At 35.9% G+C, this 27,013-nt stretch overlaps 1 protein-coding gene across 1 annotated transcript in view; it reads left to right on the plus strand.

The window, feature by feature from the left end:
* LOC122355148 (disintegrin and metalloproteinase domain-containing protein 12) overlaps positions 1 to 27,013 on the plus strand; it is an 86,809-nt gene that overhangs the window by 17,245 nt on the left and 42,551 nt on the right. Inside the window, 3 exon segments of the mRNA XM_043253181.1 lie at positions 233 to 336; positions 4,848 to 4,921; positions 26,123 to 26,201. Coding sequence (XP_043109116.1) covers positions 233 to 336; positions 4,848 to 4,921; positions 26,123 to 26,201 — 257 coding nt within the window.

Genomic DNA, 27,013 nt, shown 5'->3' on the forward strand with positions numbered 1-27,013 from the left:
GTTCGAAAGCATTGATTAGCAATGTAGTGTTCAAGGCGTCACCGCAGCAGGCTGCAAATGCAAATGTAAAAGAGATTTATAAATAGCGTGGATTGAATAAAGACTATCTGCGACTATAGTCTGTGCTCAGCAGAGTTAGTCGGTGATTAGGGTGTTATCAGTCAATCCAGTTTCTATTTTTCTGCTGTGCTTTTTAGTGGAGGACTCACACACTCGTTTTCTCTTTTTTCAGCTGCCTATTCGAATCAACACGACACGCTGGAGCATTATGAAGTAATCGAACCACACCTGCTCATCAGAGGACAGCTGAGGCCGTTTAGTCTCATAAGGTCAATGGTAAGTCACTGGTCACCTACCGTCTATGAAAACCCATAGATATGAAGCTGGATGTGTGTGATGCTTACCTACCAAAGCATCGGTTTTCAAATATCCCGGCATATTATTATTGTTTTGAAGACATAACATGACATTCTTCAAGTAAGTGTGCAAAAATGACGCTTTACTAGCGTGTTCATTTCTTTTGGAAATGTACTTATTGGTACATATTTTGTGTCTCGCTAAAAAGTGCACCAAGGTACGTACGTTTATGCCATTAGACCCGGTAGTACACATCACAGCTAAATTCGCCCCTTACTGCTTAATCCTGTTCTGATCCCACACACTTCAGTCATTTAAAGGGAATAAAAACTGTATTCTTTTTCCTTATTCTATTGCCGAATTTCCTCCAGAAATTCAGATAGTGACAACATTTGTCTTTTCTGTATTTGTGGGGTATGTTTTGACTCATTAGTGTTTACAGAGTTAAAACATACCCATGTCTATAAGACTATAAGAAGCCTTGCTTATTTTAAGTGGACATGGCAACTCTTCAAGATTGCGCTCTGCAAAAGGGTTGCCAAATCTGTTTTTTTTTTAGTTAGTTAGTTTGTATGTTTTTTTTTTACAAGAAATAGTGGCACTGTATATTTGTAGCAAAAGCCAACAACACATTGTATGGCTCAAAATGATAGATTTAAAGTTTGGTTATAGTTTGACTTATCCATAAATGTTTTGCTGAAATGCTTGTATATAAATATTTGATATTAGATTAGATGTTCAGTTTTGTGAAGGACAGCCACTGGTAAGGAACCTTTGAGATGTGTTTATGATCACTATCATATAGTGGTTTTCAAAAAGATTACTGTAAAATATATACTATTTGGGATATATGTCATTGCGCTGCTTTTGTATGCAGACCTGGCAACCCTGGCTCTACAAAGCTGACTTCCAAACACTCCCATACAGTTGTCACTCCTGAACCTTTACAGTATGTACATGACATACCAAAGCAAAAGAGCTGTGCATGCTGTTTCTAGTTGATTTTAAAGGTAAAAGTTTGTTTACCAATTCTGATTACAGGCTGGTTGAACAAGGAGTGGAGTTTAAACTGGTTTTGGGAAGCGGTGAACAGACCTGCTTGTGAGGGAATATTGTTCTCAGAAGGGATGTGTTGCCTTTGTCCTTAATGAAAAACATTTCTCAACCAATTTATGGAATGAAGACGTGCAGGACTGTTTTGAAGCCCATTTGTTTAATTTATTTACTCCGAGTCTTGTTTTCTTACTGGAGTTTGTAAAAAGGTTTTACAGAGAGATTTTACATGTGTACCGCCGTGAGCAATCTTAAAGAGTAAATCGGACCACCCAGGGATCTGTGTGGAGATTCAGCATTAAAGTGTAGAGAAAAAAGCAATTGGACTAATGAGAGTTTGTTAAATTATGGATTGTAATATGTTTCTGTGAGATGTAGCCTGTCTGAAATGATGCCTGTGAAATGGGAAAAAAAGTACTTTAACCAAACCTGCATGTTGATAAAGTCATGCACACCAGCTTTTCCTCTGACTCGTGAATTCTTTACAGATCATGTAACATTTTAAGTGGGTACATTCATTTTCCTTTAAAGCAGTGAGTGTCCTAAAAATATAATTTGTCCTCATGTCAGCCATGAATTTATATTTCCTGCCTCATATGAATTTATTTCTCCTGTGGAAGTAAAAATCTTTACACATTTTCTTCAATTAATAACAGTCTATAGTGAACACTTCTGGCAAAAAGACAAAAACACAGCAGAAATGTATATCATATGCTTTAATGGACAGGATTTCTAAAAAAATATTTATTTACATTTAAACATTTAATGACTATTAAGAGATAAACCAAAAAGGTCCTTAAAACCAGCCGATCATATTTGAGACTCATGTTTCAGTATGATTTAAGAAAAAAGGGATGTAGTAGAATTTGTACAACAGATTTTAAGCAAATTTTTGATCTTGTTAATAATTAAGGGGTCGATTTGTGTTTCAAGACAGTAGGCTTTAGGGTTAAAATTACAAGCGAAAGTATCAGCATAGGGTTTGAAAAAACATGAGGCTGAATAATGATGACAGAACTGTCTTTATTAGGTGAATTATTCCATTTAACTTAGTCGTTCCAGATAGCATAAGTTCTTATTTTACAACCCTTGTAGATTTGAGCGCATTTTATTTATGGTCTTTGGATTTTAATATATAGGACAGTCAAAGGAGGAGTAATTCTGGGAATATATTAGGGGAAATGTATTTGCACATGATGCAGTTTGGACTCGTATCGTCAAAAACCAAGCATATGCTCTACCTGTTGTGCCACAGCTCGTTACATGTGTTTTTCAGATCGTTGTTCTTCATCGTGACCCATTTGGCACAGGCACACTGCCTGACACAATGACATTCTCCTGTAAAGTTTGCTGGAGCAGCGCAAGAACATCCTTGAATACTCCCAACACCACATGTCAGGCCCAGGATGAGGCTCTTCATCTGGAATGCTGTGTTTTGTTTTTGTGGGACATTTATTATTGATACTGACACTTTAAACTTTTGTTTTGGCTCATTTTGCTCCAGTGCACCAATTGCTGTTTGGATCCTCCAGGTGGTCTTTGATACAATTGAGATGGGAGATAATGTTATTGTTGGAGACCAGTGATTATTCTGTAAATTTATGAATTAGTGATGGAGACTGTGACCGAAAGGATTTGTTCATTGACTCTCACCAGCAGGGGGCGAATGAATACCTGAAAGCCAATGAAAGTCAATGCCAGCCACTTTTGAAGACCCTTGGGAGCTTCACCAAGTTCTTTCGAACTTCTTGCTTTGAGGTTTTGCAGTGGTTTAACTTTGAAAGGTCCCTGAGGAACCCTCACAGGGGTGTTAAATTTGCTCCATTTGTTTGCTTAGCTATGGATTTATGGAGGTCAAAGTTGTTAGCATCCACAAGAACGTCAACCCCCAAGTGTCTTTTCATCAGAGATTTATAAATGCACTCCTACAAACCCACAAACTCTCAATGTATCCCATGCGGTTTAAAAGTTTTTCCAACAAATACAGAATGCTATATCCATGCATTCAATAAAACAAAAGTTGATGATTACAGAGTTGTTGAAACTAGGCATTTTCGTTTCTTTTGGTTCTTATGTTTTATTTGTTTTCCATCACTAGGATCAATGCGTCACAGACCCCACCATCAATGCGTCACAGATTAGCATCCATTTGCATGATTTGCACTGATACATGGTCCTCTTCATGTTAGACAGATGATTCATGCTTATTTCTGCTGTATTTTGTCAACGCCTGGCTGGTTTAAATTCATTTCCCTCAGAGCCTCGGAGTAAATCTGCCGAACTTCCAGACTTACAGAGCGTGAAGAGAATTAATGTCAGAGAGAATTGAAACATAAAACTAATCCTGACAGCTACAGACTTACGACACAATGGCGGATTCATTTTATCCCGTACAAAAGCCCACTCAAAACTGGAAATATGCTTTCTCTCACTGTCTATTGGTCTGAGGACGTGCATTGTCTTTAATGCAGCGGTTAGAACTTCATCTTCCATGACTATAACCACTAACAGAAGTTAAGCCAACATGAAACGGCTATTGCAACCCGTTTTGTTTTCATAATGTGATGCATTCTGAAGGAACCACAATATTTATTGGAAATAAAGATGCATAACCACTTTTTCTTTTTCAGTCCATTGGGAATGTGCTTTTGTACTAATCACTTTTAATATGGACACACAAAACTGTCACTGATTTGAGTTAATAGTTGACTTGGGTAAAAAAGCTGGCACTTTATTTAGTTACTCTGTCATGCAACCTTAAACTTTAATATAACGTTTCAAATTATTGTCAGAAAATCAAAAGTAAAAGCCATCAGAATGATTGAAGTGTGTTGAGATGGTTTTGCCATTATAACGTGGTATTTATAGAGCACCCAGAAGTGCCACAGGTGTGTGTAATTATGTATTCAACCAATCAGCTGCCATCTCTTAAAGTGGCAATAAACCAATTATATCCACTTGTGTATGTGGGTGAATGCAGATGACATTCTAATGCAGCAACAGATGTCTAACGTGATGGTTTTATTTTTTTAATGTTCACAGCTTGCTCATTTTTCTTGTTCCTGTATTGGAATGACCGTAAAAATCTCTTGATGTGTGCAGAACAGCATACTACCACTACTCAGCTGCACACTTTGTATCTGTATCCCACAATGCAGTGCATCTGCTGTGATCCCATGGATGCAGGGTCAACATTTTTGCACATTACAAAGTTTTTTACATTTAAATGCATTTTCTGTTTTATTTTCACCATCCGGTACTGTGGAGGAAGTGATTTAAAAAGTGTGTGTATATATATATATATATATATATATATATATATATATATATATATATATATATGTGTATGTGTGTGTGTGTGTGTGTATGTGTGTGTGTATATGTATGTGTGTGTGTTTTTTCAGACAAAATGAATTTTTGTTCATGTCTGATTGTAGGGTTATCCTGGATCACTGAAGGTGCTGATTGAAGTGGATGGAGAGCAGCTGCTACTTGCTTTGCAGAAAAATGAGTAAGCCCTTTATGAATCATTCATTAATCATTTTAGGACATACCATGGTAATTTGATATATACTATGGCAGGGGTTGTCAATATTTTACATTTTACAGAACCCAAATATTATCATTCTCTTGTGAAGAACCCCATCATAAAAAAAATAAAAAAATTAAATAAAAAAATTAAATTAAATTGTATATGTATATTTTTTCTGTTACATTGTTTCCCCTTACTGTACTGTCAGAATTAATTTATTTAATAATTAATTAATTTTATTATATTTTAAGAATTATTTGAATCATTTTAGGTTTTACTTTTAATTAACTAATTTCTACAGACTTCTTAGCAATCCTGTGCAAATACCACAGTATATACATGGTCGCTTACAGAATATTATAGTATTTATTTTGAACGCATACTTTCTTTCATCCTCATCTGAACACATTTAAAGATATTAATGTATGGCATCTGCGTTGGCAGTTGGCAGAAAAATGCCTTTCACAATTTTATCATAGTTGCATCACTATGTTAATATGGGATGACTTTTAAACAGAATTATGCCATTTTACTAGTTAATTCATTCATTCATTTTACAGTTCTGGCTAATATTGAATTGCAGCTTTACTGCTCTTTTTGTGCTAGTTTGGGGGTTTTATGAGTGTTGCAGCAATATATGCATGAGCATAAATGAAAGCAAGCACCTCTTTCCATTTAAATGAGACATACTATAAAGCCATTGTTTGTTGACACACTTATTTAGTGTAGATTTAAGAGGCTGGTCAGTTCTTGCTCACAAAATACCAGAGAAGCTATTAGTTCAATCTATGCGTTCGTTTGGTGTTTGGTTCCTACATAAGGCACTCCATTTCCATCTGCCTTGTAAGAATCCAGGGTTGAGAAGTGTTTCAGAAGTGTATAAGACCAGTATGGAGTGGTCAGTCAGGGCGGTGTAATGAAGTTTGTGTCAAGCGGACCCTTGTCGGCTCTGTTTTTGAATGCAAATGAACACTCGCTCTGACAGCTTCATGCCGGAGGCGACAAAACGGCACAAAAGTTTAATTACCCAATCTACCCGTTCCCATGCTCTTCATTTGACATGCAGCATATCATCCAGAGAGCGAGACGGTGGGAGTGTGGGTTTGAAGGGGAGGTGAGCGGTAATGACGTAACCGAGGTCTGAGAACTCACCTCTGAATTTATTCAGGTTGATCTTCACGGTGAGGGTGATTGAGAACCCTTCTCTTGTAACACGGAGCATGTGTGAAAGTGAACCAGAGCGTGAAGAGGAAAAAAAGAAACATTCAGAGACTGCGGCATATTTAAAGTTGCAGGGGGGCGAAATTATACGGTGCAAGTGACCTTGAACTTATAGACTTATACACCAACTAGAAGTTATAGGCTGCGTGCACCGTGCTGTTAAATGCGGCCCAGATCTTGTTTTCTTACATGAGACATGAAAACTAAAATTGTGTTTTTAGATTTGTACATTTTCAAAATCCAATTTTTAGTCGTGAGATGTAATCAGATCTTCTTGCTCAGACAGTGTATCAATGTATGTCATAGGAAAAAAAAACGTAAAATGTAAAAATAAGTTTTTTTTGTGTGAATATATCATCTTGGTCTCATAAAAATATGTACCTCTGTGCACGTTTCGCCCCAGTTTCAAAGAGAAATGTCCACTGAGCAGTGCTAATATACAAGTTCAATATGTGAACCCTGGCGCATTTTTATTACGTTTATATAGGTACGTATTGCGGCTGTTAAAAATGTAAATATCCGTGGACTGTTGCTAAAAGTTAATGCTATCCCAGCATATTAATATTGTTTTGATGTCACGACATGATATTCTTCAAGTTGTGTGAACATTATGCTTTATCATTCTAATCAATTGATCATTTTGTCAGAGTTTTACTTTTTTTAAACTACAGTGATATGTTTTTATCGGTACGTATTTCTGAGAAATATATTGTACAATGTAGTTTATTCTTGTGATCAATGCAAAATTTGTATAAATCATTAATCCAGTCTTCAGTGTCACATGATCTTTTAGACATTATTTTAATATGCTGCTCAAGAAAAATTTTATTATTATTATTATTATTAATGCAGTTTATTATTATAAACTGTTTATGGGAACTGTGCTACATTTGATTTTTCTGTATTATTCTTCAAATATGTATATTTAATGAATGTAAAATCCCTTTTGATCAGTTACAGCACGTTTTGCAAAGCATAATCATTTCATGAAAAAACCAAAAACTTGCACAGTATTATGTATAAATATGTTTTAAACACAGAAAAGCAGCATTGCCATAAAGTGTTTTTTCAGTGTTATTGTGACTTTTGGCCGTGGTTGCAGCGGTCAGACTGTGTCGTGTGGAAATGAAACCCAGCATTTGTTATACTGTATGAGGAAGGGAGAGAGATCTCGTGTGAGTCTCCTGCTTCAGTGAAGCTGATGAATTCCAGTTGTTGAAACTGGATGAAGCAAAGCGGAGCAGAAAAAACATTTGTCAAATGAAATTATAAAAATTGAAAGCTCGGATTTGTTTTTCAAACTCTCTGATTTCAGCGCAAGAAGTTCAAGACGTTGTGGGAGGTGCTCGGCACACTGATTTACAGGGTCAAAGACTTCAGCTCGATCTTGAGCCGCCGGTCATCTCATGTGCCTCGTCGCCGCTTCTGTTTCTTATTTCCTGCCCTTTTAGTCGATGAATGCCTGTTCGCAGCTTAGTCACAGGGACAAAGCAGTAGACGTTCAATGACATCAGGTTAAGCATTTTTGGTAGGAAACACCAGTACAGCGTGAGTCCTGTATTCAGTCTCAATAGTATATGATATATTAAGAGTCAGGATTCATGCCTGTTTATTATAGGCATGGAAAATGAATATTCTGTTATTTAGTCACCCTCAAGTCGTTCCAAGCCTGTATGAGTTTCTTCTGCTGAACTGATTTGCATAAAAGGGAAAAAATACTATAAAACTGTTTACCTTTTTGTGTGTGTGTGTGTGTGTGTGTGTGTTTCCCTTTTTTATCTTTACTATGGAAGTCAATTGTTCCATTGACTCCCATTAATGGTATTTTTTTTTTGCTCTACTGTGGACGTAAATGGCTAAAGCAACTGCTTGCTTACCAATAGTCTTTCATTGTATTTGATTCATCTCTTTAATTAGTTTATTTTTTGCTCCTACTATGGCTGTAACAGATTGTTGCTTATCATCATTCTTTTGTTGAATCCCACAGTACTGTCGACGATTACCAAAAACGCTTCAAAATAGCTCATTCGTTTTGTGTAACGTAAGAAAGACGCTCAAACTAGTTCGGAAGAGCTCGAGGATGAGTAAACGATGACAGGACTTATTATTGGGTGTACTATGCCTTTTTTGAAGGAAGACGGTATCGAGGCGTAATTAGGCTGAATTAAACTGTCAGAAATCTCTGTACGAACTCCTAAAACTCAGTTAGACTATATAAGAACATTTTATTCAAAGCCCCTAATTAAGTTGTACGAGTAAAATTCATTTCTGTGAATAACCTGAACAGGAAATGGACTTAAAATCGGAACCCGACCTCTTCAAGGAACAGAACTAAGTACATTATTCATCCGTCTTGTCAAATACAAAAGTATAATTTTGTGAACAGCGGGGTGGCCTCACTCCTGGAGTTTCTGAGATTGTAGGGAGGGTTGAATCGTAGGGTGTTGCACCGTCTAGGGCGCACCAGTATGTTCGCTTTGTTGGTGTAAGGTTATTTAGTGCATTATTTTTCGGCCTACTCAAGTTGCAATCTTAACTGGAGCTGTAATATTTCATTTAAGCCAAACATAAGCCCGCGGAAGTGCTTTTTGGACCGTTTCCATGGTAACGTGAGGGGCGCGTGAGGAAGAGACAGGGGTGAAAAAGGGGACGACCTCAGTGGAAAGCCACTCATGAGCGCCGGAGACGTGTTATTATCAGAGACATGACCTCTCCATGTGTCAGACAGCAGAACAAGAGCTCCACAACACCTTCTCACGTTATCATGAAGCGATAAAAGCCGGTGATGAATACAGACTCATGCGGAGGGGTTCAGATAAAGCACGGAGGAACATTTGGAAGCGAAGATAAGATTCACGTTATTTAAATCACTTCTCAAACTTATGGAAAGTTCTGGAGAAAGAAGAAAAAGAAGAAAAAACACCATACCAAATTTCTAAAATAATATTTACTTCTGTGATTAAGATTTTTATACAAAACAATCATTGGATTGTTTTTAAGTTTTTTTTTTTTTTTTTTTTGACTATCACAGATTTTTGCGTAAAATTTTTGCTTATATGTACATAAATATACACTCTATGCATCCATATATTAAGCAAAAACTTGCATTTTGGGTGCAATTAATCATTTAACAGCACTAATGTATATTAGTATATATATAACATATATTTAACATATATTTATTTTACATATATTTAACATAACATATATTTTATATATATTTATATATAATATATATATATATATATATATATATATATATATATATATATATATATATATATATATATATATATATATATATATATATATATATATATATATGTATATATATATATATATATATATATATATATATATATATATATATATATATATATATATATATATATATATATATATATATATATGTGTGTGTGTGTGTATATGTGTGTGTATATATATGTGCATCTGTGTTAAATATATTTTATATTATTAATGATAATATATTATTTTCACATATATATACAGTAGTCAACATTTGAAGCGGATTAATACATTTATATATGTATATAGTATCCATAAATCCTAACCTAAATAAATAAATATACAAATTCTCATATATGTGTGTCAAAAAAAGCCCGGTTATTGTCTGGCCCTAGATGAAGGATTTTTAGTTTTTATTATTTTAAATACATATTAATGAAATAAAAAGTCACACGGACTTTTTTCGCTTTGTCTTTCTTTGGAGACCGAAAGTCTGCTCGCTGCAAGGTGTCATTTTCATTCAAAGGAGCAGCGTGAACACACTCCTAACAGCCCGTGCAGGTTTAGAAGGACACAAGAATGAGTAAATCCTGACTGTCACTTTAATCCAGCGACGGCATTTCTTTTATAATCTCACAAACACGTTCTGCCTCACAGACTGAAAGATGCTTACAGCGGTGCCTCCACAGAGACTCATCTGGAAAAGAGTTTCAGCCTAACTGCAGCTGTAATGTGATGAACAGAGAGGAGAAGAGACGAGAGGAGGCCCTGATTCATGCTGACTCGAATCCAAAAAATATTTGTGTCAAATGACAGTCAACTGAGAGCGTATCGCAAAAGAGTCAATGCAATGTTAATGCAAGGAGAACCCACTTATTTTGCTCTAAATTCAGTCCTCAATCAACAAAAAAGTGCAAGTTAGTTTACTAGTTTGAACGTTTTTGCTCGTTGATGGGGACGTCTGCTTCATGCGATGCTGAATGTTGATCGCGTCGCAGCTGAAAGCGCAATCTGATTTTCTGACCAAATCATGCGCAGATGAAAGCGCTAGGCACTCGAAGAAGTGAGAAACCTCTGAAGAAACGAGAGAGCGGCGGCACAATGAGGCTCGAGTCATGAAAGAGAATGAGAGATGAGCAAGAGAGGATGTTCGTAAGACATCCATACAAAAGACGAGAAAATGATGCTGAAAGAGACCGAAGACTGCGACAAACACACCTCTTCCTCCTCGATCGGCATCTTGAGGGTTTATGTGATGTTTCCCGGGCTTCCCCTCTAATTAATTTGTAATGTCAAGGAGTCGGTTCCCTGCGTTAATGACCGCTGTAAGCCGGCGGATAACTAGAGCTCTTGATAAGGCCGTCTGAAACGCTGTTTTGAGACTCAGCACTTGAAGGTCTTGTTTTTCCAGGCTCATCTGCACTAATGAAGAGCTGGAGTCGTGGAGCTGCATCAATTGCTAACAATGGTACGGTTACAAAGGACTGTATTACCATAATCACATGCCTGTAAGGAAGAAATGTAAGGGAAGACTTTTAGATGATCAAAAATGTGGAAAAAAACATTTATTATTATTATTATTTTATTAATACATATAAATATTCTAAAATATGAAATTATGAATGCATATAAAATAATTATGCAAATTATATTTAATTATGTATTATGTACACATATGTATTAGTGCTATTTTACTTTTTTTCTTTACATATGTGAACACCATATTATTATTATTATTATATGATATTTTATATATATTTTTATATATATTATAATATATATATATATATATATATATATATATATTTTATATATATATATATATATATATATATATATATTTTTTTTTTATATTTATATATATATATATATATATATATATATATATATATATATATATATATATATATATATATATATATATATATATATATATAACATACAACTTTAATAACATAACCGATAAGAATAAACTAAGTAGAAACAGTTATTTCTAAGAAAAAACATCAAATTCTAACAAAATTTTAAATGCAATGCAGGGAATTCTGGGAATGTCGGTTTACGGGTTTTCCCTATAAATGTTATTAACAATTTAACAGGCTTTTACCGTAGGATTACGTTAAGATCACAGTCGTTTTTTACAGTTTAGGCCTAGACTTGACGTTGTTGCTTTGTCTACTTTTTTTATTTGATTTAAAAGGAGCAGCTGTTGTTGCTCAAATCTGGGTTAATTGATGTGGTGTGTGTGTGTGTGTGTCTTTTAGTTGCGTTTTCTTCTTTTATTTAGTACTAAATGTGCTGCCAGAATTACAGATGCGCAGAATTGTTCTTTTGATAACAGATTTCATTTTAAAAGCATTAAATTACTCGCACAGAATGGCATTCAGGCGTTACTCACGTCAGCTGGCCGTTATACAGTTTTCATTAAAGTTTCTCCATATTTTATGTTCTGTACAGTGACTTCATGCTTTTACTGACCGGCTCGAGTTCTTTGTCCTTATAAGGTGGACGTATGAACCAGACGAATCGAAAGATGGATTTCGGGGGTTGAAATGGAGCCATTTGCATTGTTCCGTATAATGAGTCGTCAGCGTAATAGAGAGAAATATTAGCTCCGTTCAAAGCCTGCTGATCTGCTCGTGTTTGGTGGGAGTGAGAAGATTCAGAAAAAACACTGCCTATAAATGGCTCTTATTGCGCATGAAATTGGATTTCGCATTAGTTTAATAACAAAAAGTGTCTTCATGACTTATGTTAAGCAGTGTTTGATTTTCTACATGACCGAAGTATACTGACGTTCTTCATCTATCATATATATACATGACATTAGAATTTTATACATACACACACAAAATGTATAAATATAAATATTATACACACACACACACACACACACACACATATATATATATATATATATATATATATATATATATATATATATATATATATATATATATATATATATATATATATATATACATAAATGTATACATATATATGTGTATGTGTGTGTATAATATTTATATTTATACATTTTGTGTGTGTATGTATAAAATTCTAATGTCATATATAATATATTATGTCATAATTAGTTATGTACGATTAATATTAAGTTGCATGTACGATTATTGTCAGTTTTTACAAATTTAAAAATGAAATACGAGAGTAAAGAGATTACCAAAGTGAAATATTGAAATAAAATATGTATTAGTTATGTTAAAATGAATTAGATATATCAATTAATTCATTAATTTATTTTTGGAATAACTTGGTGGTGAATTATTGCTTTAAATGTTTAGAAAAGACTTGTATGTTCTTGTCTTGTTGTCTAATAGACCTGGCATTGTATGTTAAGAATATGACTATAAGGGTTTAACTGTGAAATCTGTAAATCTTTCATGTTATCACACTGTTTTCTTCTAAGTCTGTCTTTTGCTTGTGTCTCCGTATGTGTTTGTGTAGATGTGTGTGTGTGTGTGTGTGTGTTGCTGTTTTCCTCACTCGCTCGTCTCACATCCTGTCTTCTCTCTGGCACGCAGCCTGACCTCAGACGGAGCATCCTGTCGCTCAGCAGAGTCTCTTGACCTTTGACCTCTGTGCAGCGGCCCGTCGGTCTGACAGCCTGTGCTGAGTAAGCGTTTGAAAGACACGGCCTGTTTTGGGCAAAAAAACACCAAGCAATCCAAACCTCTCGCTTCCGCCCCGTTTGACCCCCGAGTCCTGAAGATCTGCTGAAGAAACCCAACCCGCCTTTAGCGCTTTTCCTTTTGTTCGCTGCTTTCAGGGGGTTTGGTTCGAGGCGGTGGGTTGCTCTCGAGCAGCGTTTCCTTCGCTAGCGCTCTTTCAAGCGCAATAAAAGAGGAGCAGGGGCTTGTGGGAGTCTTTCCCTCGCGCTCATGCAGAAAGCAGATGTTGAGTCGTGCGGCGCTGAGCACGAGCCTGGGGTTTGGCTTCAGACGGACGGGTGTGAGAGCTCCCCGCGGGGACGCCGATGAAAGCTGAACGTACTGACACTTGAACTGCAGGAAGTGCTGGGAAAGACAGCAAGAGTGTTTTTGAGGAATCCCTGAGACCGGAGGAAGTTAAATAGATCTGAAAACACACGTAGAGGTGGTATTTAAAGATGAGTTTGCAAATAATATGTGTGTGCGCGCGGAGGTTATTACTATTATTAGTATTATTATTATATATATATAGTTTAAATAATATAATAAATTGTTTAAATAATTATTTTTAATATAATTTAATTAATATAATTATTATGTTATTATATTTTAAATTAAATTAGTTATTTATATGGTATATTAAAATATTTTAATATTATAGAATTATAATAGTGATACATTATATATATATATATATATATATATATATATATATATATATATATATATATATATATATATATATATATATATATATATATATATATATATATATATATGTATATATATATATATATATATATATATATATATATATATATATATATATATATATATATATATATATATATATATATATATATATATATATATATATGTATATATATATATATATATATATATATATATATATATATATATATATATATATATATATATATATATATATATATATATATATATATATATATATATATATGTATATATATATATATATATATATATATATATATATATATATATATATATATATATATATATATATTATCTATATTTACAATATAAAATTACAATTAGATTTATTTATAAAATTATATTACAATCAAAATATAATGGCATTTAATTTAGCTATCTATCTGTTTGTAGTTTATTGGTATTTCCAATTGGGTATTTAGTAAATGAAGAAGCAAAAGACTAAAGAAAGAGGTCACCTGAGTGTTTTATTAGTTAATTTATTTAGAAACTCTTCTTTTATGCATGCATTTGCTGCAACAGAAGAATAATGAGGCTGACGGTTTGAAGTCATTAGTTCCAGCGCAGAGTTTTCATGAATATAGATGCCGCGATTCATATGTGTTTGCGTTTGTGGAAAGATTGGTAATTTAGACACAAACACAGACTCCTTGAGTAGAAATGAAATGTTTTTTGAGGGCTGGAGTGAAGGACACTCGAGCGCTTCCGGACACGATGCATTGTTCATTTGGCATCAGGTGAATTATGAGGACAAAACACTATTTTTCCAGCCGAAGTGAAGGACTCGTCTAGACAGAGCTCTATAGGGGTTTCAAGGAATCAAGGTTCAGCATGACACACAACCAAATGGACAGCTTATGATTCAGCACATGAAGTAAAACCGATCCAGATTTGACTTCCATGCTGAGAGAACGGCGGATCATTTCTGCATCAGCAGAACACAGTGCCATTAAAATAAATTTGTCAAATAAGGTCTAATTCATCCAAACGTTAATGATTCTGCCATCATGTACTCACCCTAATGTCTTTCTTTCTGCTACTTTTTTGAAAAATTCATTTCATTTTTCTGTTTTCTGGCCTGTGTTTTTTCCATTATGATTCATCTGAAGAGGGAAAGTCTGAACGACGCAAGAGCGAATAGTCGATGACAGAATCATCACCTTTTTTTGCAGAATTCTACACAGAAAAAAAGTAGAAATTTCTAGGAAATTCTACAATTAAACAAGACATTTTGATGCAACATCATCTGTCCGTTATTAAAATAAAACATAATAGAATAGAACAGAACAGAATAGAATACATTTCTTAATTTATATATGAATCTGAATTTTTCTTTCTATACAGCGTCTGCTAAATGGCTAAATATGCTTAAAAATTGTGTTAAAATAAATTTCACTAATAAAAATATAATTAATCTTCAAGAAGGACTGAAATATTTTCTTGTCGAACTTACTCATCATTTTATTGGTTATGTACAATTTAAGCAGGTGTTCTGCTCTGAAACATCTCCGTTCTTGTGTTTCTCAGGCTGTTTTGGGGCGATTTTCGTTTAATTCTGTATTTATTAGACATCAGATGAGCGCTCGAGACAGAACTGGCGTGTCTCACTGTATTTGCTGTTCAAATGAATCAGTAAATAAAGTATTCCCAGATGCTCGGGACTGGCTCGCGGAGCAGGATTGTTTTCATATATCATATTCTTGCTACTTTTAGCAGATGTGAGGCTGTTTGAAGGGTAGGCCATCCGAATGTTTTGTCAAACGGACGTAATGAACATGCCGAGGCCCGAAGGGAGAACAACAGTGGGTCCAAAACACAGGAAGGAGATGAAAGATCTGGTGTGATGCATCACAAGGGTTTCGGCCTTGGCTAATTTCGCTACCTTTGACCCTGACTCCGTAAGCGCTTGTGCTACCAGAAATGAACGTTGGAAGGCTTTTCGATTTCGTTTTTTTCTACTTTTTATGTGACGCTCATTGCGCAAGCGTGAGGGAAGCAGAGCCACTGCTGAAATGAGTTTTAAGTGTTAGCATCTGTGGGATGCGGTCCAGGCACTGTTGATCAAGCGGTGAATTAAGGCGATAGATTTGCATGCGCTTACGAAAAAACCTTTTGATTTGATATTTTTGATTGTTAACACGTTACTCTGAGATCATTCACACACTAGCCTCGCAAAAACCTCTCGATTTATGATTCGATGTTTTTCCTGAGTTCTCTAAGAGCGCTATCGCAGATGAAAAGAACCGTGATTTAAGGAAACGCGCACACCCAGACTCGTAACGTTTGCGTGTGCGATGACAGATGTGTTAATGCTGCCAGATGTGCCGAAGATCCCGCACTTCAGAGGAGAGGTTGCGTTTTGTTTGTTCTTATTGTTTCGGGTTTCGTGAAGAAACCGAAGCTTTCGTTCTGTTTGGCAGTAGAACGACTGCAAATGGAGAAATACATCACCGATAAATATCATATTTGAAATCACGTTGCGTGAGAACCAAAAAATCACAAACGAGGTCCTAATTGTTTCTCCAGAAAGCGATGAGATCGAGTGATCAACAAATAAAGAGCTCTCAGAAGGTTATTGCAAGAGCATTTGTTGAACAAATGTTAATATTACGTTTGCTCAAGGTTATCTGGTCTTTAATAATGTTTTCAAATTATATTTAGACATCGTTTATGGAATCGTTTTAGCTGGACATTTGTGTAACAAGCCTTGAGCAAACGTAATATTAACATTTGTTCATTCAGAAAGAAATGTTCTTGCAATAACCTTCTGAGAGCTCTTTATTTTTAGAATGTAGAAAAGAAATTCTAAAGTAAGACGTCTTTAATGTTTGCAAAAAAAAAAAAAAATCCTTAGCGTTGATACGGAAACAGATTTAAAACATTTAAATAACTGGACATTTTTAAACTAAACGTTTAAAGGAACACATTTTTGGAAATATTTGGAAAGCTCCCTTAGAGTTAATAAGTTGAGTTTTACCGTTCTGGAATCTGTTGAGTCGATCTCGGGGTCTGGCGATAACACCTAGCACGACTTTAAATCCAATCAGACCAGTAACATTGCATTCAAAAATAATCAAAGAGTTTATATATTTTTCCTATTTAAATCTTGACTCTTCTGCAGTTATATCGTGTAGTGAGACCGGCAGAAATTGAAAAGTTGTGATTTTCTAGGCCGATATGATTAGCAATTATACTCTAATTCCAACTTTGCCAGTCTTAGTACACAATATAACTACAGAAGAGTCCAGTTTGAATGAGAAAAATATAACTCTTTGGTCAGTTGAAGAATGAGCCTATTTCCGAAAATGGAAAGTGTTTCCTTAAGAATAACGCTTTCATACCTCAGCATATTTTTGCTAGCTGAGTTGCTTTAATGTTTTAACATTAAATTATTTTCCAACTCTGTAACTGTTACTGTATATCAAAAAAAATAGAGAAAAACATTCAAGATAAATATACTTTACCTTGCGGGTGTTCATTTAGTCAAATTAAACCACTTAATTAGAACATTTAATTAAAATAATTTATTTGACTGCATTGTCAAAACCTTTTTTTTTAAATAAATGAGATCTATAATTGTGGAAATCAATGTCTAAGCAGTGCATTTCATATGGGTGCATTTCAAATATGTTTATCAAGGCTGCATTCATAAATCACCAAAATAATTAAATAAATGCGAAGACATTCTTTTTAAAACTATGTCTGAAATGCAACCCATGGATTCCCACAACAGCAAGACAATTGGAGAATATACGCAAATGATTTACAAAAAAATATTTACAGCTGTAATGTTTTCTACCTTGTGCTTGTTTAAATTAAAGCCAGAAAAAAAACCCCATTGGCCAGTTCTTTTGCTTCTGGTTGGTCAGCTTAATGTTTTTCATTTTGCATTCGTAGAGTTCATTCATTTTCTGAGACCTTTGCTGCTCATTTTCCAGCACTTTCATGTAGCAAGAGTGTTTTGTTGTGACCTTTTCCCCTTGTGTGTTGCAATAACTCACGTGATACATCTTGACGCCTGACCTCTGGACTCCCTCAGGTGAGTTTTCTCTCTGTTCGGTCACAGCTGAGCAGTTTTCTGTGTCCCGGTCTCCTGCGCCCGCCTCCGTTCCAGCTCATGTTGGAATAGTTCATCCCTGCAATGAGGCAAGCGTCCTTCGTCCGGTCCAAGGGTGTAACGCTCCTCGTTAGCTGAAGCTTAAGAGCTGGCTGCAGTCTCTGTCCTGCCATGGGATGTCATTACATCAGCCTCTGAATATTTCCACGGATTATTGCATTCCTAGTCAACAGTTATCCCATCACACCAGTGCTGTTTGGTTTATTCCCGTGAGTCATTTAGAAATTAGATACTGACCTGGTTATGCTTGAGAACTCATCCTGCTTATGGCAAAATAAGATTGTTAACTCTTTCCCCGTCGGCATGAAAAAAAAGTTGCCAGCCACTGCCAGAATTTTGAAACATTTCCACTTAATTTTCATGGCCTACATTATTTCGTGTGGATATGCAAATGTGCAATGTCAAAAGAAAAAAACAGAGCCTCTCTTTTTTTCCAGCTTTTATTCTAGCTTAATTCTTTCTTGTTTTTTGGTTTTAACCAAAGAGTCGACGGTCGTTATTGACTTCCATTTTTTTTCTATGGAAGTCAATGGCTACCATCAACTCTTTGGTTACTAACATTCTTAAAAAATATTGTCTTTTGCGTTCGACAGACTGTAGAAACTGATACAGGTTTGGGACATGAGGGAGGGAATGATTGCAGAATTTTCAATCTTGGGTGAACTATCCCTTTAAGCTAAAAGTTTACTCTGGTTTCCAAAGCTGTAACATAAATTTTATTTTTCTGAATTGTTGTCTCTGGTGTTTGACCTGTACAGCAAGTTTATAAGTTCTTAAAATAGATTTTCTATAATTACTGAAGTGTGTTTGGCAATGCAATGTCTGTTGTGTCCAGAGAGAGGAATGTTTTACTTTAAATAATCAATTTTCCATGAATTTTTTGTACGAGTGCTGGTTTCTCTTTTATGGTCCACTGGCTGATGATATTCCATTAGTTCCAGAGCAGATGTTTGATAAAGGAGATGAAATGACCTCAGTGGACTTTACACTGTGCAAGTCTAGGTATTTGATTCACATCACTTTCATATTTGCTGAGGAAAATGTGTGTGCTTCTCAAATGAGAAAATGGATCTGCACACTACTGTTTTGAGTGAGTTTCCAGGTTGTTGCTATGTGGTTGCTAAAGTCTTCTAAATAGTTGTAGTGCATTTCTATGCAGTTGCTATGGTACACTAGATGGTTGCCGGGGTGTTACTATGCAGTTTCTAAAGTGTTCTGAGTAGTTTTGTTGCAATGGTACACTGAGTAGTTGTCAGGGTGTTGCTATTTGGTTGCTAAAGTATTCTGAACAGTTGTAGTGTATTGCTATGGTACTCTGAGTGGTTGCCAGGGTGTTGCTATATGTTTGCTAAAGTGTTCTCAGTAGTTTTGTTGCAGTAGTGTACTCTGCTATGCGGTTTCTAAAGTGTTTGGAGTAGTTTTGCTGCAAGGGTGATCGGGTTGGTTTCCAGGGTGTTGCTATGTTGTGTCTAAAGCGTTCTGAGTAGTTTTGCTGCTGGGGTGATCTGGTTGGTTGCCAGGGTGTTGCTATGCGGTTTCTAATGCAGTCTGAGTAGTTTTGCTGCTAGGATGATCTGGTTGGTTGCCAGGGTGTTGCTATGTTGTGTCTAAAGCGTTCTGAGTAGTTTTGCTGCTAGGGTGAACTGGTTGGTTGCCAGGGTGTTGCTATGCATTTTCTATAGGCTTCTAAGTAGTTTTGCTGCTGGGGTGATCTTGTTGTTTGCCAGGGTGTTGCTATGTTGTGTCTAAAGCGTTCTGAGTAGTTTTGCTGCTGGAGTGATCTGGTTGGTTGCCAGGGTGTTGCTATGCGGTTTCTAATGCAGTCTGAGTAGTTTTGCTGCTAGGATGATCTGGTTGGTTGCCAGGGTGTTGCTATGTTGTGTCTAAAGCGTTCTGAGTAGTTTTGCTGCTAGGGTGAACTGGTTGGTTGCCAGGGTGTTGCTATGCATTTTCTATAGGCTTCTAAGTAGTTTTGCTGCTGGGGTGATCTGGTTGGTTGCCAGGGTGTTGCTATGTTGTGTCTAAAGCGTTCTGAGTAGTTTTGCTGCTGGGGTGATCTGGTTGGTTGCCAGGGTGTTGCTATGCGGTTTCTAATGCAGTCTGAGTAGTTTTGCTGCTAGGATGATCTGGTTGGTTGCCAGGGTGTTGCTATGTTGTGTCTAAAGCGTTCTGAGTAGTTTTGCTGCTAGGGTGAACTGGTTGGTTGCCAGGGTGTTGCTATGCATTTTCTATAGGCTTCTAAGTAGTTTTGCTGCTGGGGTGATCTGGTTGGTTGCCAGGGTGTTGCTATGTTGTGTCTAAAGCGTTCTGAGTAGTTTTGCTGCTGGGGTGATCTGGTTGGTTGCCAGGGTGTTGCTATGCGGTTTCTAATGCAGTCTGAGTAGTTTTGCTGCTAGGATGATCTGGTTGGTTGACAGGTGGTTGGTTGCTCTTTTGTTCTGAGTAGTTTTGTTGCTATGGTACACTGAGTGGTTGCCAGGTTGTTTCTTATTGGCTTAAGTAAAAAAGCCTTTGGGTTTTAGGATATTCTGATCTTTAGATGTAAATCTGTGGGATTTTTATCATCTCTTTTATCTTTGACCTGGCACAATCGTACGTCTAATTGCTTATTAAAGTAGCAGCACACCTCTCCTCAACAAGCTGCATGATTTCAGGTATTATCCATGGAGAACGCTAAACGGAGGTCTTTAATACAGACTCTGCATTACTAATCCATCTTCCAATTATCAGATAAGAGGACAAGCAGATGTGCAGGATGATAAAGAGGAACTAATTTCTGTGTGAGAGGAGACTCTCTGGAACGAGCCGTGACCTGATTTCTCCCAAGGAAGCATGAGAAAACTGTGCTTTGTCCTTGACAAGTTGGGCACATGTTCACTGCAGCTGAATTCATGATTAGTCAGCCAAGGCCTGGAAAATTATTTGGGCTGTTGCTTTGTCCAGCCTCCCTCGTTGTTCATTCCTCTCTTTTGTCTATCTTTCTCTCTCTAGTGAAGGGTCGGGTCTTGATGTGTCTTACCTCAGCATATAAATAAAATTAGACTCATGTGCTCTTCGTTTAAAGCTGGCAGATTTGCAGTGTTTAAGAAATCTGTGATGATTCAGCCCCAGTTGTTCCAAAGTGACTTTCATGCTGGTTTCTTGGTGCAGAACATTTCTTTAAGCATCTTTACACGGCTCTTTTCTTCCGATGACATCTTTAGCTAACACAGAAAAAGTAGTCCAAGTGACTTGACTGTTATATTGCAAGTCTTCTGAAACAACTCGAGTTATTGAGTTTGTGATTGATTTATGTCGTTGTTCACTGATTAAATAATTTAAATCATTATATATTTGTAATGATTAAAAAATAATTACCCATAAAATGATTTTAAATATATAAAATATTTAAATATAGCCTATTAGCGACGTCAAACAATTAATCCAAAATACGTTTTTGCATTTGTGCTTTGTGTTATTATGTATATAAATACACACAAATACTTGTATATTGCAAAAAATACAAAATATAGACATTTTTTTATAATATATACTGTATGCATGTGGTAAATTACCACATACATATATTTAATAATTATTACAGTTGTTTAAAAAATAACGCACTGAGTTTAGGCAAAACTATCCACGCTTCAGTGAATAAAGAAGCCTGCTCACCACACAATGTTGTTATCTGACATAAGACTAAGAATATAAAACACATTGTATGGGCTGCTTTAGTTTCGTGTGTTTTTGACTCCTTTGGAGTTTGACAGATGACATATATGAAAAAGTAAGAACAACAACAGGATTCAGGTTTAAAATTACTTAAGGGTAAGTAACTAATGACAGGGTGTTTCGTCTTAGCTATTCCTTTACGTTCTGTGCTTGAAAGAGAAACCTGTGCTGTTTATTCTGTTATTCTGTCCACCCCTGCCGTGTCCCTTTCTGCTTTTCTATCTTGTGAGAACACAAAGCATTAAGTGACCAGGGGAAACAACGGCGCCCTGCTGTGTCTTTTTTCCCCTAGTGACTGATGATTTGATTAGTTTTTTTTCTGCTTGTGGCTTTGCTGCAGTCGTCCTTCCACAGCATGAAAGGTAGAATTATTTCTCTTTTTTTTTTCTCCTCCATACAAAGAATTGCTAATCTTTCGCTCTGTTTGGTCTCTGCTCGTGTGAATAATTGAAAAATAAATGAGAAAATTGTCACAGAAACATTGAAACACTGTGTCAGTGAGGAAATATTTATAGTTGTGTGTCATTTTAACCTCTATTTTAGCCAGTTTGTTGACTGAATGTGTGTTGTGTTGGAGCGAGATCTTTTTAAGGACATGTTGGTGAGGTCAGATGATGGGTTAATGAGATGTAATGAGGATTTTGGATGGTAGTGGCGTAAGGTGATGTGGCGTAATGATTTAACTTCACCCAAGTGAAAATTTGATGTTAGAAAAGCGGCAAGTAAATAATGAGAGAAACATGTCCCCTGAGTTTTCCAGAATTTTTCTAAAGTTTCCTCATGATTAATGTTTGTGTTTGCGTTTGTACCCATTTATAAATCTGACATATTATCAAGGACGCGCATATGGTCTTCATCAGCCTCTTTAGTTTAATACTTATACGTTATTGATTGATTCATTAGAACAGAAGTTTAGTTTAGTAGTTTCTGGAAGGTATTACACAATCCTTTTGGTGGAAATGCACTGCAGATTGTTATAGTTTATAGTAGAGAGTTCCCACAGTCATTCACAATGGTAATACTGTGATCTCCAGGTCTGGAATGGTCTTAAAAGGTCATGCAATTTCATGTTTTTTTTTAAATCTCAGTAGGTCTCATTTTGTCGTTGTTGTTCTTTGTGAATGCATTCTCGGTTATGCTCCTTACAAACGATTGGTAAAATCATTGTTCTAGAGGCACGTATTATATTTGTTCCTAAAATCGAACTGAAATTAAACCTTAAGACGAAGGATAAATCCTACAGTATTTTTTTTGCATTTGACAATCCATATCATCTGTGGACCATCGAGCAGTATATTGCCTTGACCATATGCCTCCAAACACACCTGTGGGACTCGATTTGAACCTCTGATTGTAGTTCAGACGTCGGTTTGCTGCTCCTTCAAGAGTTTGAGCTTGTAAATCTGCTTCTGCCGCATGCGTGATTAGAAGAGCAGCATCTGTCAGAAAGTCTGTGATCAAGTGGCAGATTTTAAGACTTCTCATCTCTTCCTGGGTTTTTAGGCTCTACTAAACCCCTGCCAAATGCTGTTTTGTAGTTACATGTGCTGTTAATCCCATTTACCATGTGAAACAGTGCGGCGAGACCAATTAAACAGCTGTCCATTATAATTAAGCAATAAGGAACGATAGGTCGGCTTGCATTATGAAAAGAGTTCCTGCAATTCTACTTTAAAATCCTACATTCAAATCCTGTTATCTCTTAAAAAACAACGAATGCATAATAAGAAACATAAAGGCTATTAAATAATGTAAATCCAGAAGTGAATAAGCTATTAAAGTAAGTGTATTATGACTGGTGTTAGGAACGTTACTTTGGAAATGCAATAGGTTACAGATTAAAATGTAATTAGTATTGTAACTTTTCATTTATTGTACTGTTCATTTTATTTTATTAAAGTAATGTAACTTGTAGTAAACTGTTATTATCAGAAAAGTTATAGTATAAAGCTTGTGCATGAAATGTATTCAACATTACTGTAGCTTTTTACTGAAAATATTCAAAAGTAACCTTTGCACTGTTTAACTTAATTTTACACAAACATTTGGGGGGTCAATAAGATAGCTTTCCTTTTTTAAAAGAAATTAATACTTTTATTTAGCAAGCATGCATTAAGTTGCTCAAAAGTGACAGTACAGACATTTATAATTTAACTAAAGATTTCTAACGTTCAGAATGGAAACCAGGACAGAATGTATCGGTTTTATAATAAACATTAATCAGAAATTAATTTACAAGCTGTCAGAACAATGCATTAGGGTTTTACATTCAATTACAGGTCCGTCTAATCTGTCTAATCTTTTAAAAAATCAATTAATTTTCTGCCATTTTGTAGTTCTTTGATGGCGCGGTACAGATCAGATGGTCTCCATGCACCCCTATGGGCTTTTTTTAAGATCTGAAAAGCTATTTTTAACTGCAAGTGTTCGTTCCTGGCTTCTTGGAAACCTTCAGATTCTGTTGTGAATGCACTGCAGGGCTTTCATTGATTTTTCCACACGAAGCCCCACTGTGGGCTCCAGGATCATCTAATTCGATTTAAGAGAGTAGGTTCAGTTGAAAAAGAGTTAAGTTTGGCTAGAAGAGATGGACAACTTTCTCCTGGAAGTTGAAGTATGTAGTGTGCAGTATGCAGTAGGAAGAACGAATTTCACGCTTTGTTCTATACCATAAATTACATTCAGACCATAAAACTAAACGGATTTTTAGCATGCCAGTGTTTTCATTTAAAGCCGCAGTCAGTCTTTTCCTGGAGAAGCGGACAGTCAGAATGAAGTGACCCAGACTCATACTGTCAGAAGCCTGTCTGTGTTGTTATTCTGTGACTCAGCAGTGCTGTAATACTCTTCATGAGTTTGTCACGTTCAGGTTCTGCTTAAGAAAGCACAGCTGCGTGAGGAACGATCAGCTGCAGATGTTGGTAATGGTCTGATCGGAACATTATCTCAGCGGGGAGAGAGAAGGAGAGAGGAAGAGAGAGAACGAGGGCATCCTTTCACAGGCTGAGGGATCTCTGCAGCCTGTCTTTGATCTGTGATCATTTGCAGCTGATCCTGTTTGATTAGATTATAAAGAAAGAGAGGAACACTGTAAAACTCCCTCTCAGTATAGTGTGAAATGATTCGGTGCATCATTGCAAATAGACATCAGCTTGCTGTGAATATCTTAGTAAAAGTTTCATGGGCTTAATATTGTGTCAGCTAACAAACGAAAAAATTACTTTTTATAGACAATGTGCACTTGCTATGCAGTTGCTGAGATGTTCTGAGTGGCTTAAGACTGTTGCTAAGTAGTTGCTAGGGTGATTTGAGTGGCTTTAGACTGTTGCTATGTAATTGCTAGGGTGATTTGAGTGGATAGACTGTTGCTATGTAGTTGCTAGGGTGATTTGAGTGGCTTTAGATTGTTGCTATGTAGTTGCTAGGGTGATTTGAGTGGCTTTAGACTGTTGCTACGTAATTGCTAGGGTGATTTGAGTGGCTTTAGACTGTTGCTATGTAATTGCTAGGGTGATTTGAGTGGATAGACTGTTGCTATGTAGTTGCTAGGGTGATTTGAGTGGCTTTAGATTGTTGCTATGTAGTTGCTAGGGTGATTTGAGTGGCTTTAGACTGTTGCTACATAATTGCTAGGGTGATTTGAGTGGCTTTAGACTGTTGCTATGTAGTTGCTAGGGTGATTTGAGTGGCTTTTGACTGTTACTATGCAGTAGCTGAGGTGTTCTGAGTGGCTTTAGACTGTTGCTACGTAATTGCTAGGGTGATTTGAGTGGATAGACTGTTGCTATGTAGTTGCTAGGGTAATTTGAGTGATTTTAGACTGTTGCTATGTAGTTGCTAGGGTGATTTGAGTGGCTTTAGACTGTTACTATGCAGTAGCTGAGGTGTTCTGAGTGGCTTTAGACTGTTGCTATGCAGGTGCTGTGGTGATTTAAGTGGCTTTAGACTTTAGAAAAAAATGATAGAGCTGTTTCTCGCTGGGTTTAATTAGTTTTGCCTATTCATACATTACAATATGCAAATGTAATTCATTGCCATTATTCATAATGCACTAGTTTGTATAATGTATAATGTATAATTGTATAATGTATCTACGTTCCCTTATTCCCTTTGCCCTTCGTAGCGCCCTTCAAACAGAAATCTCACTTAAGATGTCAGAATATCCTGTGAAGTCCACTTCACAGTCCACCTATCGTCAAATGGAAGTCACCTAATGTCATTGTTTGAGTGCTCTAAGCAAAAAAGTAACTTTTTGTGAAGTGACGTCACGTCTTTTCTTTGACAAGGCACGCGATATGACGAATCATTCGAGATTAGTTACAAGCTACATTTTAAAACACAGAGTGAAAGTTTTGTTCAAACTGCTAACGGTTACAAAAAATGTTGACTACAAAAAATGACTGCAGTAGCAAATGAAAGAAATGAGTGAAAGTAACTCAGTTTTGTGTGTTTGTGTTTCAGAGGGCTGTTCTCTAGTCACTACACAGAAACACACTACCTGGAGGATGGAAGTGCTGTCACCACCTCACCGAATGTCACAGTAAGATCACAAGCACTGCTTCCATACAGATTTAACCATACGCCTACAGAACACATGGCAACATGCACCTCCTGTAACAAACCCCTGTTATTGTGCCGAAAACTAATTGGTTCATGTGCTCCAAAATGGTACAAAATATAGAATTTGTTACAAAACCGTAACATGCCTCCTATATATGTAATGAATAACTGACAACGATAAATGCTGTTCAATTCTTGCCAGTGTGCATTTGTTTGGTCAATGTCGTCGCGGACTTGCTGTTCTCGGTTTTAAGGTTTTCAGAAATAGCTCAGACCATTCGGATATAGTCATGCAATGCAGTCAAGAACTATGTTCTTCGTGCATTTCCCTGAAAATAGTTGCACAACTTAGAACGTTCATCAGCCAATCAGATTCAAGCATTCAACGGCTCCATATAGATATATAGGGCATTGGCTACTAGTAACATGACGTACAGGCAAAAGCAAGTGTAAGGTTTTATTAAGTGTATTATCAAGTTTTAGTAAGGTTATAGTCACTGTTTTATTTTGATTGTTTTTTACTATAACTACAAAACACTACAAAATAATTTTTTAAACAGATTATCAAGTAATACACCCAACACTGTATAATAAAAATGTATAATACACACATACACACACACACACACACATATATATATATATATATATATATATATATATATATATAGAGTGCATGTTTGAGACGCATTGCCTTCATTGATTTAAAGCATACATTTTAAACTCACGATTGACTGAAACGCAATGATTTCTGTCTTGCATCAGCTCATTTTAGACCTTCTGTTTTACCTT

Source organism: Puntigrus tetrazona, chromosome 12 (assembly GCF_018831695.1).
Source record: "Puntigrus tetrazona isolate hp1 chromosome 12, ASM1883169v1, whole genome shotgun sequence".
Taxonomy (NCBI): Eukaryota; Metazoa; Chordata; class Actinopteri; order Cypriniformes; family Cyprinidae; genus Puntigrus; species Puntigrus tetrazona.